The following is a 13,181-nucleotide window of genomic DNA, read 5'->3' as shown; positions in this document are numbered from 1 at the left end:
GGGGGGGGGGGGGGGAAGAGAGCAAACAAACGAAAGAAAAAAATTATATATACACATGCAAAGAGCAAATAACCGACGATAATGCAGCTGCCAATGTACAAAAGCAGGGATTTGTAGTGATCGCCAGGCAAAATATAACACCGATTACAGACGACATCCATGCAAGAGCACACATCCGTGCGGACCGGGACAGCCCGTAAGGCGTATATGGACAGAGCAACATGGTATAAGCCTTGACACCGAATAGTTCTGCGACGGGATCAAAAACCATAAATATTTTCCCCCCATTCAACACATGCAAAAGCTCTATATAGCTCGGCTACAGACCAGCTGACAGAACTCGCGCGGAAAGGAGATAAAAAAAAAGTTTTGCTGAGCCATCAGCAACACCCCAAGTCACGCCTAGCGAAGCAAAAAAATATATTCCAAATCCTCCCGTCCGACTGTCTTCAGAAAATCCCAGCGACAGAATTATGCAACCACTTCCGTTCCAATATACCCTTTTTGAAATCTTCAGGGTTCCCTTTCCTCCCCCTTCCCTCAAAATGCGAATGCAGTGATTGGTATCTTTGAAAAATCCGATCCGACCAAGCCCCCCCTTTGTGGCAAAAAAATCAAACAAAAAATTTAAGGAAAAGAGACGGAGAGCAAGGGACTACTTGCTAACCATTTGTAGAAACTCCAATGAACGCCGTGTGTTTGATACAAGTTTGTTGTCGTGCTGATATAATGACGGTCGAAGAAAATTAAGCTTCATGAGGCTGTTTGTGTTTTGAGCGGATCACTTAGACGCAGAAGAGCACAATCTCGCCACGATCGTTTTTACGCAGGCGAAGAGATCGCCAGAGCTCCTTCTCCTCCATGAGCTTGCCGAGACTGGACCCGGACTCGCTGCGCTCACGGTGGTAGCGCTTGAGGGTCTTATTCATGCTCAGTCCACGCTCGCTGTCTGGGCCCTTGTTGACAAGACTCAGCAGGTGGTCGGCAGGACTCTGGTACTTGTTGAAGACAACCATGGTCTTGCCGTCGCCGTCCTTGCTACTGTCTTTGGATCCGGGCCTGTACTCGATAAGATTCTTGGGCTTTTCGCCGTCGGATGAGCTTCTGCGGTGCTCCGACTTGTGCTTGGACGACTTCTTGGCCGATGGCGACCCATGTTTACGTTTCTTGGTCTTGGCAGGCTTGCTGCTCGTCAGCATCGATATCAGATTGTTTCCGATGCTTTCGACCCGGTTCCTGCCATGCTTTGAGTGACGTGACTTCTTAAGCGGGCTGGCCGGTGTCTCGGCAGCGTCGGCCGAGTCTCCGGGAGATGGCGGGAAGACAGACGGTCCGCGCATCAGACCTTTAAGGCCACCAGTGAGGCCCGAGTGGAGGACGGGTGGGGCATCTGTCATGATGGCATCGCGAGTATCAACGTGCAGGCGCTTGCGCTTCTTGTCCTTGCTGCTCTTCTTCTTGTCCTTGTTGGCCGGGGTTTCCAACGACCCGAATTTGACCAACTCTCCGTCTTTTGCATTCTCCTTATCGTCGACGTTGGGAACTGAGTCGTACTGAAATCGTACCAGTTGTGTGCTTTCACTGGCCGGCTCTTGGATGTTGGCCTCAGCCCTGAGGTCCGAATGCGATGCCTTGGGCGTGGGGTTCCCAACGAGAAAGTCGAAAACGTTGGGGTGTTGATCCATGGCTGACGGGGGCGTTGGCGCCTCGGGCATAGGTCCTCTCCTGGGTCTGACATCATCCACATCGTCGTTGAAAGCTTCGTAGTCGTCGTGCTCCTCGGGCGCGTCCTCGACGTAAGCGACGTGTGCCATATCTTTTGGTGGTTCGGACGCCACAGGCGTCTCGTTCTCGAATTGATTATTTTGCTGGTTGCGTTTCGGTTGTTTGGGCTTATACAGAGCACCTTGGTATTTTTGCTCCTCTGAGATGCAGCTCTGTTTTGGATTGTCAGCCCACTGTACATGGTGACACTCGATGTTACCTTGCGATCCCAATGCTTACAGTGTGGCTACGATAATCTGTTCCGTAAAAGTAGGTCATGCAATCGATGCAGGTGAAGGTTGCGCCGTGGCAGCGTGATCGGTGCGGATCGAGCTTCTTCTTGGTCAAAACATCACCACAGTTCTATGTGGTTGACAAAAAAACGGTTGTTAGAAGAGGTGGCGGAGAGAAGGACGGCGATAGGGGCGAGTCCCTTTTACAGCAAAAAGGGAAATGGATTGGGTAAGTAGAGAAGGAGGGAGGGTGTCTCGTGGTTTGGTCTATGATGGGTATATTGGATCATGCTACAAAGCGTGAGGTATGGTATAACAGACACAATAACAAGACAAATGGGAAGCAACAAAAAGGAAAGACCCAATTCTGGATTGACGGACAGGAAGGGGAGGGGTGTTTGAGGCAAAGAAGTTGGGCAGTCGATCAGCGTGTGGTGGTGTGGCCATGGGAGTGTGATGTCAGGCATCTGAGAGGCACTGGGAGGGGGGGTGTGCACATAAGGATTGATGGATGGATATGGAATGGAGACGTGGGGCAAGGGGCAGAGGAGGAGATGCGTGTGGCCTTCGACACAGGGATCTTTGTTGGTAACTCGCGACGGACGCAACAGAGGCGCTCAAGGCGCTCAAGGCGCGCTGGGCATCAAGGATAGGACGGATCGGTGATCGGGATCAGAGTGCCTGACAGAGCGAACGGCGTCTGTCTTTTTTTTTTGGTTTTGTTTTGCGTTTTTGCTCCTAGGCTTTGATGGGAGAGACGAGATGGACCTACCTCACAGGAGAAAGAAACCATCTTGGGTGAGGCGATTACTGTGAATACCTAGGTACCGTAGCGTAGATAGATGCGCTGGCTTTGCTCGGTGCCTAGTCAGGATAGACAAGACACGCAGTAGGTAGGTACGTCAGGTCGCAAGGTTTGAGCTTTTGATTGGCGTGTCAAGGTCGGGGCTGCCAAAATGCGGGCCGTTGTTTGTCTAGGACGAGCCTGTCGCAAAAATGGCAAACAGCTTCAAAGTTTGTTTGAAGCAGGAAAAAGAAAGTGAGGCGAAAAAAGTTGGTAAGATCGTAAACAACGGTATCGCAGCTTGCGCAGATAATAAAAATCGGTTTAATCCGACGTCGGCGCGAGCGCAAACAAAAGTCGGCAGTTGGCCTAGGAAGCTGTGTCAAGGTAGCTGTCAAGGTAGCTAAGGTAGGTAAGGTAGCTTCCTGGTACGGAATGGAATTGCTTGTTGTCTCCCAGGCGTGGTACGTCGTCGAACAAAGTTGCGATTGGCGATCGGGATTGTATATCAAGTACCCAGTACAGTACAGTAAAGCAACCCTAGTTGTAGGCTGAGGGGCAACTGGCTTGCTGGTTCGTAAGCGAAGGTGGCTTTCTTGTAGTCGAAAGGTTCAAGTATCAGACTGGATGGATGGGCTGTGCGCAAAGATGGCACGGATGCGAGAGTTGGACACGACCAGGCAGAGACTTGGAACTCTAGATATGGCCTAGTCTACCTGAGAGGAAAGCCCGGGGTTGTGGTTTCGGACCTGGGCGTTCGGTTGTGGGAAGTGCGAAAGGAGGAACAGGTCGGAGAGACGGACGCGGATCTATCGAATAAAGTGCATGCAGTAGGATGAGCGGACAAGTGGTTCATCTGTTTTGATCTGATCAAGTTTTGATGTGAAGAAATTATGGGGTGGAAAAGGGTTCAGGGAGAAAATAAACAAATAATAAAAATTGTAAAAAAACAAAAAATAAAAAAAAAAAAAAAAAATTCGGATAGGACAGCAAATTTTGGGTAGCCCGATGGGTTGGGTCGGCGCTCTTTTTTCCTAGGCACAGTACACACCAAAACTTGAGTGGGCAGCGCCCTGGTCTGGCCGCTGTGCGGATGCCCAAAAAAAGAACAAAAAATTTTCTGGGCCCCCAGACTAGACTTATTTTATGCAAGTAATTGAAGCACAGCCGCCTAACGAGTAATTATATGGGGCAGACAATCAAAATCTTTGACAGCAGGGAGTGAAAGAATTGACACTGACTGGTATGGGAATTTATTTTCAGCTGTTGTTTCCAGCTTTTGCAATTGGTGCATGCACTGATAACTACTATAATCGTTACCCATTGCAACAAGAGTTCAATTGACAACGACCAGAATAAAAATTGTGACGCGTTTCAGCTCATTCAATCGGGCGCGGACCGCTGTCGAGTCGTCCCGCGACCATAAACCGGCTCGAACATTTCTTTTGTTCGGCGCCGAGTCTTGTCTTTTTGGGGGTGCAAGTGGCAGAACGCGCAGAAAAAAAAAAGCTGGATGGAGACTGGAAACTAGGCGAGTGAGCTTCTCTAATCGCGTTATTGGTAAACAGGCGGGCGGACCATCTGACACGACGCCGGCGTGTGTGATTGGCCGACCGATGGACTGTCTCAATTTACGTACTGTAGGTAGGTATCTTCGTATCTACTCTACCTTTCGCGATATGGAAACTCCCCGGGGTGGAAACAGCCCCTTGGTTCATGGAAAGAAAGTCAATGTGTTCCCATTGGTACTTGGCGTTTGGCGCGCGCCTCCATTTCGTTCCATTCCATCCCAAACAAAGCTTCCTTCCTCGCGAGGTTACTTCGCAACAACCCCTGACTATCATCCCCATGCAGTTGTACTAACCGCAGCCAGTCGTCCTCTATTTTCCATGCTATTGTTTATGCTACATTATGTGTGGGTGCGTGTGCGTCTAACTACCTGCATGCTGCATCGCCGGGCGTTGTTGGGTGGACATGAACCTGCAGGAGATGTTCACACTAAAAACATTAACTACCTGTTATTGTCTTGCTTTAGATGCAAAACATCATCAAAGTCTTTTTTTTTACTGTCAAAAAAGTAACCGAGACCCTATAAACACCCAACATCTGACACATTTGCTTCAGACCAGTCGCTCGACATTCTACCTCGAGCGAGCTTCTCTGGGACCCCCTTTCTTGGCTTAATCCTGTTTCAGAATCATCTTGGACCGGCTACCCTTTCCTGATCCCGCCTGAATGGGAATGGAATTTCTAGTGGGTTGACAAGGTCTTTAAGACCCAATTCGGCAACAATCCGGAGATCAAAACGCGGACTTCCCGAAGTGGCCATGGTCAGAGGTCGGGTTCCCTTTCTTTGTCGATATAACAAGTCCATTTCACTCCATAAATATAACAATAAAAAATTCAAGGTGCTCTAATTTATGTAGACATGCGTAAGGGGCGGACGGAATGCTCGTCATCCTGGGCTGCATCTTGATGCACGAGGCTTAAGCGCCGGCTTTGAGATGGGGTTCTTTTTTGGGGGGCAACCAACGATACTGCATCCTCGATCTGTTGAGAATTCAATTGGACCTGTTTGCCTTTGAGCGTGATGAGGATCGCCACGAAACTGTGCCTCTTGAGCTGAGCAATAGTCAGTCGACTTGGCGTTAGGATGCGGCGTTGGGTGCGGTTGTCGCGGTAGACAAAGTATGCAGCCATGCGAGAGACCACCCTCAGCCCTGAATTGAGTGAATTCAATCAATCTCGATTTATTTCCAGAAGAGATCCGCGGTTGCCTGCCTAGGAGCAACCATGACGGTCCATTGCGTTCAACCATGTAATCATGTTAGTCTATATATAGGCCTGGCTATTTTCCAAATACATATGCTCCGCTCCCCTGAGATTGTATTCCTATGCCAGCCCAGGATATGATTGATTCACGCATAGAAACGTCATGGTTCTGCAAAACCCTATTGTGATTCGCAAACTAATTACTATGGTACAGCAGAACTGGGCACAGTCCGCTTCGGAATGAAAAGGCTTTTTGAAGGTCCTACTGTACTTTGAAATTTGCACTGTAGAACTGGCAAGTTTATTGCATCGAAATAAGCAAGCCACCCTGCAACTACTCTGCTAGCTGTGTCCGAGAACAGTTCCTCGGATGGATCGCATCACGATTCGTGCTTCTTTGGTCAGCGCTCTCGAATGGTTTCCAGGTTGACAGGCTTCATTGCTTGGTAGACAGCAACGCAAAGCCTAGAACTAGGTTAGGTCGTTACTGTACTGTACACAACCGAGCAGAGACTGGTTCGTTCGGTAGAAATGCATTTTGCCCAATCCAGCTAGCCACCTGAAACTACCTTTACCTGCTAGTAACATGGTGGGGAGGTTGACGTGTGTTTTTGTCTTAGTCCTGATTATCGAGAGTAATAGCGTTACACAGCTCCGTAGTGGGCAGATGCCACGCACCGAGGACACGATAGTTAGTTTAGCGTAGATTGAAACTAATCCTTGTAGGTGTTCTTGGTATATGAAAAACACGTTGATCGATTTTTGAGTTGCTACCATTGATTGTGACAAATGGGCGTCTCTCCAGTCTTCAAACACTCACCTGACGCATTACACTGTTTACGCAACACAAGCGCACAATCACATCAAAGAAAGTGATAAAAGTTGCGGGCCCCCCGGGTGAAGTAATAAATGGTCACGATATAAGGCTATGCTCGCTCGCTCACGCAAACTAAAACCTCGGCAACGACCTTTTCAAGGTGTTGTACCGGTCAATTTTCATTTTGCGTCGCAAAGAGAGTGGGTATCAACAACATGACAAAAACAGCTGTGCGCGACATGCATTGCATTTTTGTAACTTGTGGGATTCTCGACTATTAGATGCAAGCAAGACTCAATGTTCAGATAAAAATGGTTTCTCCGACCTAAACTTGTCGACATACTTGGTACACCTTCAACCGAGGCTCAATTAATGGGCGGGCAGTTCGATTTTACTTCTCCGTTGCCAGCCTACCAGCCTGTCTTCGCCCCCAACAAACACCTACCTACCTACCTAGGTACCTACCCTAGCGTCTGGTCAAATTCGGGGAATCGCGTTGACCTCCAATTGCCCCGCATGCTTGTCAGTCCCTAGTGGGGCGACAAGTTCAGACGACGTCCAACTCCAACCACATTTCATCATTCCGAGCCGCAAACGCAAGGCACGAGACACTGTGAATCCCTGACCCAGACGAAGACCCAGCCAGACCCAGATTCAGACAAGCCAGACCCTATTGCAGTTGCTATTACTGTACGTACTCCATTTGGTAAGACCCTCCTGTCTGTCCTTGACCGCTGCATTCAAGATCGCAAAAGAGGCTGTACGAAGTAAGCAAAAAAAAACCCAAAAAAAAAAACCGGTCGAGTCGGGTACCTATTTTTGTGTGGGTCTACGTTGTAACCTACCTAGGTTGTATTTGAACCTCCACAGTCCATCGTCTCGAAGTCAAAGTGTCAGTGATTTCTGTACTTTGCGGGAACCAGCAGGAGTGTCTGCTGTGTCTGCTTCCAACAAGAGTACAACCTGCCCGCCCGACCTGCTGGAACTCAATCAACACTGCTGTGTTCAGCAGCAGCTTCCCGACCCGGGACAGCACCCTGCCCAGCGGTTTTTGGTCTCCGAAAGGCGCATACCTGCCTTATCTACCTACCTTGGGTAGCAAACTCCTCATAAAACGCCCTGTTATATATCCCCTCTCTCGCTCCTGGGTCTTCTTGCCTGTGTACGAGTGCGCTCGCCGCCTTACTGGTGGACTCTTCACGAACAAATACCATGACGAGCTCTTCCTCCTCACCCCCACCTACGAGCTTCCTGGAGCAGACCGTCTCGGTCATCTCCAGCGTAGCGAGCTACATGCGGCTTCCGGCCATGGCCTCGACGGGCGTCGCCGCCGTGCTGACATCTCTGTTGTATTTCAAGCAAAAGTGAGTGAGCCGTAAACAGTCAGGCCCGAGATGAGATACGGTTCGAAGATTGGCCCTCCCCACCAAAACAATACTGACATACTCCTCTTCGTGGGGTTCGCCATCGCAGATCCTTGATATATTCCTCCAACATGCCACCGAACTCGCGAACCCAAGTCTCACGTCCCAGTCAATTCAACATTAAAGATTTCGAAGAGCTCACGATCCCGACGCCAGACGGCGAGAAGCTCTCGGCTTTTTACATTCGCGGTTCCCGCAATGGACGCAACTCGAACGTCACCATTATAATGTTTCACGGCAACGCTGGCAACATTGGACATAGATTACCTATCGCAAGACATCTGGTGGAACTTATGCGCTGCAACGTATTCATGCTCGAGTACCGCGGCTATGGCTTATCAACCGGCACCGCGGACGAGTCAGGGCTAATGGTTGACGCCCAGACCGGGTTAGACTACCTGAGGGATCGCGCCGACACGAGAAAGCACCGGCTGGTGGTTTACGGGCAAAGCCTGGGTGGTGCTGTGGCCATCCGGCTGGTGAGCAAGAACCAGGCTGCGGGGGATATCGTCGGTCTGATTCTGGAGAATACCTTCCTCAGCATGCGCAAACTCATCCCCTCCGTCATCCCGCCGACCAAGTACTTTGCCTTCCTCTGCCACCAAGTTTGGCCTTCAGATTCCGCGATACCAAATATCACCAAGGTTCCCATCCTGTTCCTCAGCGGGCAGCAGGATGAGATCGTTCCGTGAGTACCGCTTGCTAGCGATGTCTATGCCAACCACTAACTAGATTATTTGCTAATGTTCTTCACGAGTCACACAGCCCGTCTCACATGCGCCAGCTTTATGAGCTCTCTGCGGCCCCGAACAAGATATGGAAGCCATTGCCGAACGGGGATCACAATTCGAGCGTCTTGGAGGAGGGGTATTTTGAGGCCATCTCGGACTTTGTTGCTTCGGTTGCATCGGAACCGCCCCGACTAAGTGAGAAGATATGAAAGAGTGTTTCCAGTTTATAACGGCTACGACCCGGACCGAAACCTATACAACGTCTTTTGGCCTCCTTGTTTGTTCAAACATGCGCAAGTCGTCTCCTTTCCTGGCTCACAATGCAACTCGGATCAGATTCGTATTCTTGTCAAAGAACTTCAAGTCTGCTCCCCACCAAATCAAAAGAGGCTTGGTTTTTACAAGAAAAGAGAGTGGCTGGGAAAGCCTCCCGGCCATTGGGCACCGTGGACGCCAGAATTTCACCTCATCCGTCTTCCTTTGCTTACTTTTTTTGTCCCTTTGTCTTGTACCAATAACATCTTGAGATACCCCCTAGGTTTCCTTGTTCTTACTTTCCAGAGTTTCAGGAGACAGAGAAATACTTGGGCTCTGTCTCTAAGTGTATTTGGCAAGGTTTGCATGACATGCATGGTTTGGATTGGGAGGTTCTCTTATGTTTTGTTGGTTCTCTTGCCTTTTCTGTTTGTTTTGTTTGCAAACGTTCTTACGCGCAGCAAGCGACGAGTGAGATCATGGTCTTGTACTAGAAGCAATACACGCATGGTGGATATAACAAGTGGAAAGTTTGGGGGGGCGGTCGGTTTTAACGAGGTTGCGATATCGGATCGGGGGGAAAAGACCTAGGACTATGCGAAACATGATACGAAAACAATATGATTACATGATACCTATAAGACGCCCGAGCTGAGAACATGTGGCCTGTGTTTTCTGACTGGGGACCATAGTTGCAAACAAAAGCTGCTGGGATGAGAAGCAATGGAGACTGATTCGCGTATGTGTCGAGCAGCTGTAGCATGGCATGACAACCCGCGGAGACGGCTAGTATCAGCCTAGTCGGCGTTCGATCTTATTCGGGCTTTGTCCTTTTCCGCCATGTCATAATCTCCGTGGACAAACACGGGCCAGGATGGAAATTCGCCACACAAAAATGGTCTGCCCTGGATCCGTGGCCCAAAGTTACTCGTAGTATTAAAAAAGAGAGAGACTGACTCGACGCCGGTTGCTCCTCCGTCAAAGCCGAAGCCATAATGGCTGGACTACCTAGACATGACATATCCTGGGATCACCTGATATAAAACAATTACGCGTCTTGGCCAAATCGTGAAGCATATTCGTAGCTTCCAAACACATTAAGAGTATCTAAAAGCTATTCTTAGGCCTTGGTTTCTCCATATAAAACCATGAGGATAGAATCTATTCGTCCAACAGGACGGTCCGAGGCCGTTTTGTGCCTTTTTGCCCCTTTTCTCCCCCTTTCTTTCTCCCTCCATATATTCAAAACCCAAGATCCAATATAGTCCATTGCTTCGTGGACCATTATATACCAAAATAACCAAAGGGGGGCTAGCCTCACACAAAGGATGAGGTAGAAAGAAGAGAAAGAAAAACAAGAACCTCGCTCCCAAATAAACCAAAATCAAAACAAAAGGGTATCCAAACGCCATGATAAACAGAGGCGCTCCATGCAGAAGTAAAGTATGTACAGCTGAATAGGAATTAATGAATAAACAATTAGAATATAAAAAAATAAGGGCTTTTTTTTTCTTCAAGTGTCTCGTGATAACGTTTCAAACCGTCAGCGATAAAAGATCCCCCCAATGCTTTTCAAAAAAGCCATTGTATGGCAGCCGCAAATGCCACCGGGGCGAGGACCCACGACGAAGGGCTGACACGGCCGACCAAGTTTTGCAAAACGGCAATGGGCAGGGTGGCATTCACAAAATCGGAGCCGCAGCTCGTGTTGACAATCTCGGCGGCGGCGAGGTAGGTCGAGGCGATGGCCAGCTTGCGGTTGGCCGACTGGGCCTGGTAGATGGCCATGGTCTGCTGCAGGCACCAGTTGCAGTTGAGCTCCTTCGTGGAGGGCAGGGTCATGTTGAGGGGCAGGTAGTAAAAGTAGGCATTGTTGGGATTGGTCGCGTTGGTGACGGCGTTGGCGAAGCAGTAGCTCGACGATGTGGGGTCGATCAGGCACGTGGTGCTGTAGACGGTCTGGTACGACGTCAGCGCGTTGTACGTCGAGACGACCAAGCTGTTCTCTAGCTGGTAGTCTGGACCGCAGTTTTGCGAGTTGATGAGAGATTTGGCCACCTCGTTGAGGTATGGGGCGCACTCGTTTGCATTGGCCTTGCATGCTGCGTCGAGCGTCTGCGTTATGCCGACGAGTGATTTTTGGGCCTCGAAGAATGATTGTGAACCCTATCGTGTGTTGTCAGCGAATTTGGTTCTTTTTGGATATGAACAGACAGATGGGCAAGGGAATATTTACCTCGAGAAGTGTAGAGAAAGGGTAACAATTCTTGAACTTGTCGTGGTTCACCATGGTGTTGTAGAACTTTGCACATGACCCGGTGGGGCCTGTGGTGAAGTTTGCTGCTGATAACGTGTCGTAGGGACTCGGCAGAGGACTGCTAGAGACGCTCACCGTCTTCGACGCCTTGGTAGCTGCCGATGACGTTGTAGTGGTGGCCGACTCAGTATCGGTTTGAGGACTCCGCCTCCTAAGCTCAGCAGCTTCATCCTCACCGGCCACCAATGTCCATTTCCCATCCACCCTGACCGGCTGCCTCGTGTCAAGAACCAACTCATCTGCCAGCGCCAAAGTCGGGACGGGGACAGTCATAAACCGAGTCGGCGTGGCTTCTGTCGTGGCTGGAACAACCGGTGGCGGTGCCGCGGCCGCTACTGTGCAACCAAAGCCCAAAAGGCCAATCGTGAAGATCGTTGCCCATTGTAACCTGGGCCTGTGGAAGAGAGGTGCTGTTGGGGTCGATGCGCAAGGGGCGCCACGGCGGCTGCCGAGTGGTTGCGTGTTGTACATAGCTGGGTAGGTTTTCGCTCCTGGGACTGATAGCCAATATTATAAGACAATTGTGGCTTGTAAAGAAGGGTTCCTGTCACACATCGTCCCCCTTTTTCAGGTGACACCAGATCGGTGGGGATGACGATGCGGTGGTTCAAAGACAAGTCTGTGTCGTTGTGGGGGGGTTTTTTTTTATCAAGACAGGGAGTCAATATTCGAAAAGCGGTCGATAATCGAAACAAGTGTAAAATGTCGTAAAAAAACGGCTCCCTATTTCCTTTGATAGTCGTTCCGCTACGCTGGTCACCGGACTTTGAAAGTGTTGTCCGACTTATACCCAATGCTTGCAGATCACCCGCTTCGGAACGGAAGCAAGTCGACTTTGACTCGGGATCGACCTTTCCTCCTGCCTGTAAAGAAAGCGTTCCGAGTTCACGAAACGCGGTATTGCAGGGTCGAGAAACAAAATCCGGGCAGATCCAAAACAGACAGCGGAATTCGATTGGCGCGGTTAAATTCCAGTCCAAGTGCTTTTTTGGAAAGTCGTGAATATGGACGACAATGCCGCTTTAAACGAGTGTGAGGGGGGAATTATACAGTAAGGAAAGGCAAGGTGAGGTAAGTAAAAGATGGGACGGGTTGCGATGGATGTTTATGTGATAGACACCCCTCACCCAAAAAGATTAGAGTAGTAAAAACCAAGGCATGGACAACAGTTTATTTACTGACCCCATTCCAGCCCAGCGCGAAGCCGAATGGGAGGCCCAGGCACACTGCAACCATGGAGGTGAGCATGCAATTAATAAAGCGAGATATTGGAAGCAAGAGTCCGAATCCTGGGCGGCAAATCAAAAAACAGGACCTAGGAAAAGAGAGGAGAAAGCAAAGGGACCCAATGATTGTCCATGAACCCCGAGGGAAAAGTGGGTGGGAAACCATGGGGGAGAGCTTTCTTTTCGCTAGTGTGGATTCTTTTCGTTCTCGGCCAGCCAGGAACCAAGAAGTGGGACAAGCGGGGATTCACTTGGCAAGTGCCTGTCGCGTGTTGCCCTTGGCTCTTGCTAGAACTAGTACTTTTTCTTTCTTTTCTTTCTTTCTTGAGTAGGTAGGTAGGTAGTGTAATTGCCTGTGCCTTGACCTTTTTTGTCCTGAACGGGTTTACGAAGTCGCATTCTCGGCGGAGCCCATCTAGACTTTAACGAGTGTGGCCGCGCTAGCCGGGAGGTGGTGGAGAATAGGCGATGTATTGCGTGGAAACAGACCCGGAAAAAAAATGTATTCCATCTTGTCTACAGAGTACGTACGCAATACTAACATATGGTTGCTTATTGTGGTATTTACTGGTGCTGTAAACAAACAAATGACAGCAGGAGCAGAGAGATTAGATGAAATTGGCGAATATGCAGGTGGTAGGGCAGGCAACTGAGCTGAGGTTGGGATCAAAAAAAATCAATCTCATCTAGAACGACAAATGCGGGATGAACAGGCGGGCAGCAACCCCAGCCAGGGTGGTGGCCGTGACCTTGCAATTGCCGTAGTCAAGGTAGCATGCATGAGAATTAAATCTCCAAAAAAAATGTCAATATTGCAACAGTCCAGATCCAACCACTATTCGCTTGGCTGGCAAAAGG

General features: G+C 49.6%; 3 protein-coding genes across 3 annotated transcripts; 1 reads left to right on the top strand and 2 right to left on the bottom strand.

Annotated features, from left to right (window-relative positions):
- Positions 1-106: 106 nt before the first annotated feature.
- Positions 107-2,444, bottom strand: PgNI_11707 (uncharacterized protein; the record flags this gene model as incomplete). The annotated part of the gene is made up of 3 exons (XM_031131671.1): positions 107-1,937; positions 2,005-2,127; positions 2,379-2,444. 3 exons carry the CDS (start codon positions 2,442-2,444, stop codon positions 786-788), a joined length of 1,341 nt encoding a protein of 446 aa, XP_030976591.1. The 3' UTR covers positions 107-785.
- Positions 2,445-7,090: 4,646 nt separating this feature from the next.
- Positions 7,091-9,405, top strand: PgNI_11706 (uncharacterized protein). Its single transcript, XM_031131670.1, has 3 exons — positions 7,091-7,734; positions 7,844-8,482; positions 8,560-9,405. The coding sequence occupies exons 1-3, from the start codon at positions 7,583-7,585 to the stop codon at positions 8,732-8,734; spliced, it is 966 nt and encodes a 321-aa protein (XP_030976590.1). The 5' UTR covers positions 7,091-7,582; the 3' UTR covers positions 8,735-9,405.
- Positions 9,406-9,835: 430 nt separating this feature from the next.
- Positions 9,836-12,382, bottom strand: PgNI_11705 (uncharacterized protein). The gene is made up of 2 exons (XM_031131669.1): positions 11,017-12,382; positions 9,836-10,946 (listed from the first exon to the last, which is right to left on the bottom strand). The coding sequence occupies exons 1-2, from the start codon at positions 11,566-11,568 to the stop codon at positions 10,353-10,355; spliced, it is 1,146 nt and encodes a 381-aa protein (XP_030976592.1). The 5' UTR covers positions 11,569-12,382; the 3' UTR covers positions 9,836-10,352.
- Positions 12,383-13,181: the final 799 nt, after the last annotated feature.

Source organism: Pyricularia grisea (genome assembly GCF_004355905.1).
Source record: "Pyricularia grisea strain NI907 chromosome V map unlocalized Pyricularia_grisea_NI907_Scaffold_10, whole genome shotgun sequence".
NCBI lineage: Eukaryota > Fungi > Ascomycota > Sordariomycetes > Magnaporthales > Pyriculariaceae > Pyricularia > Pyricularia grisea.
This window is presented reverse-complemented; position numbering and strand designations above follow the sequence as displayed.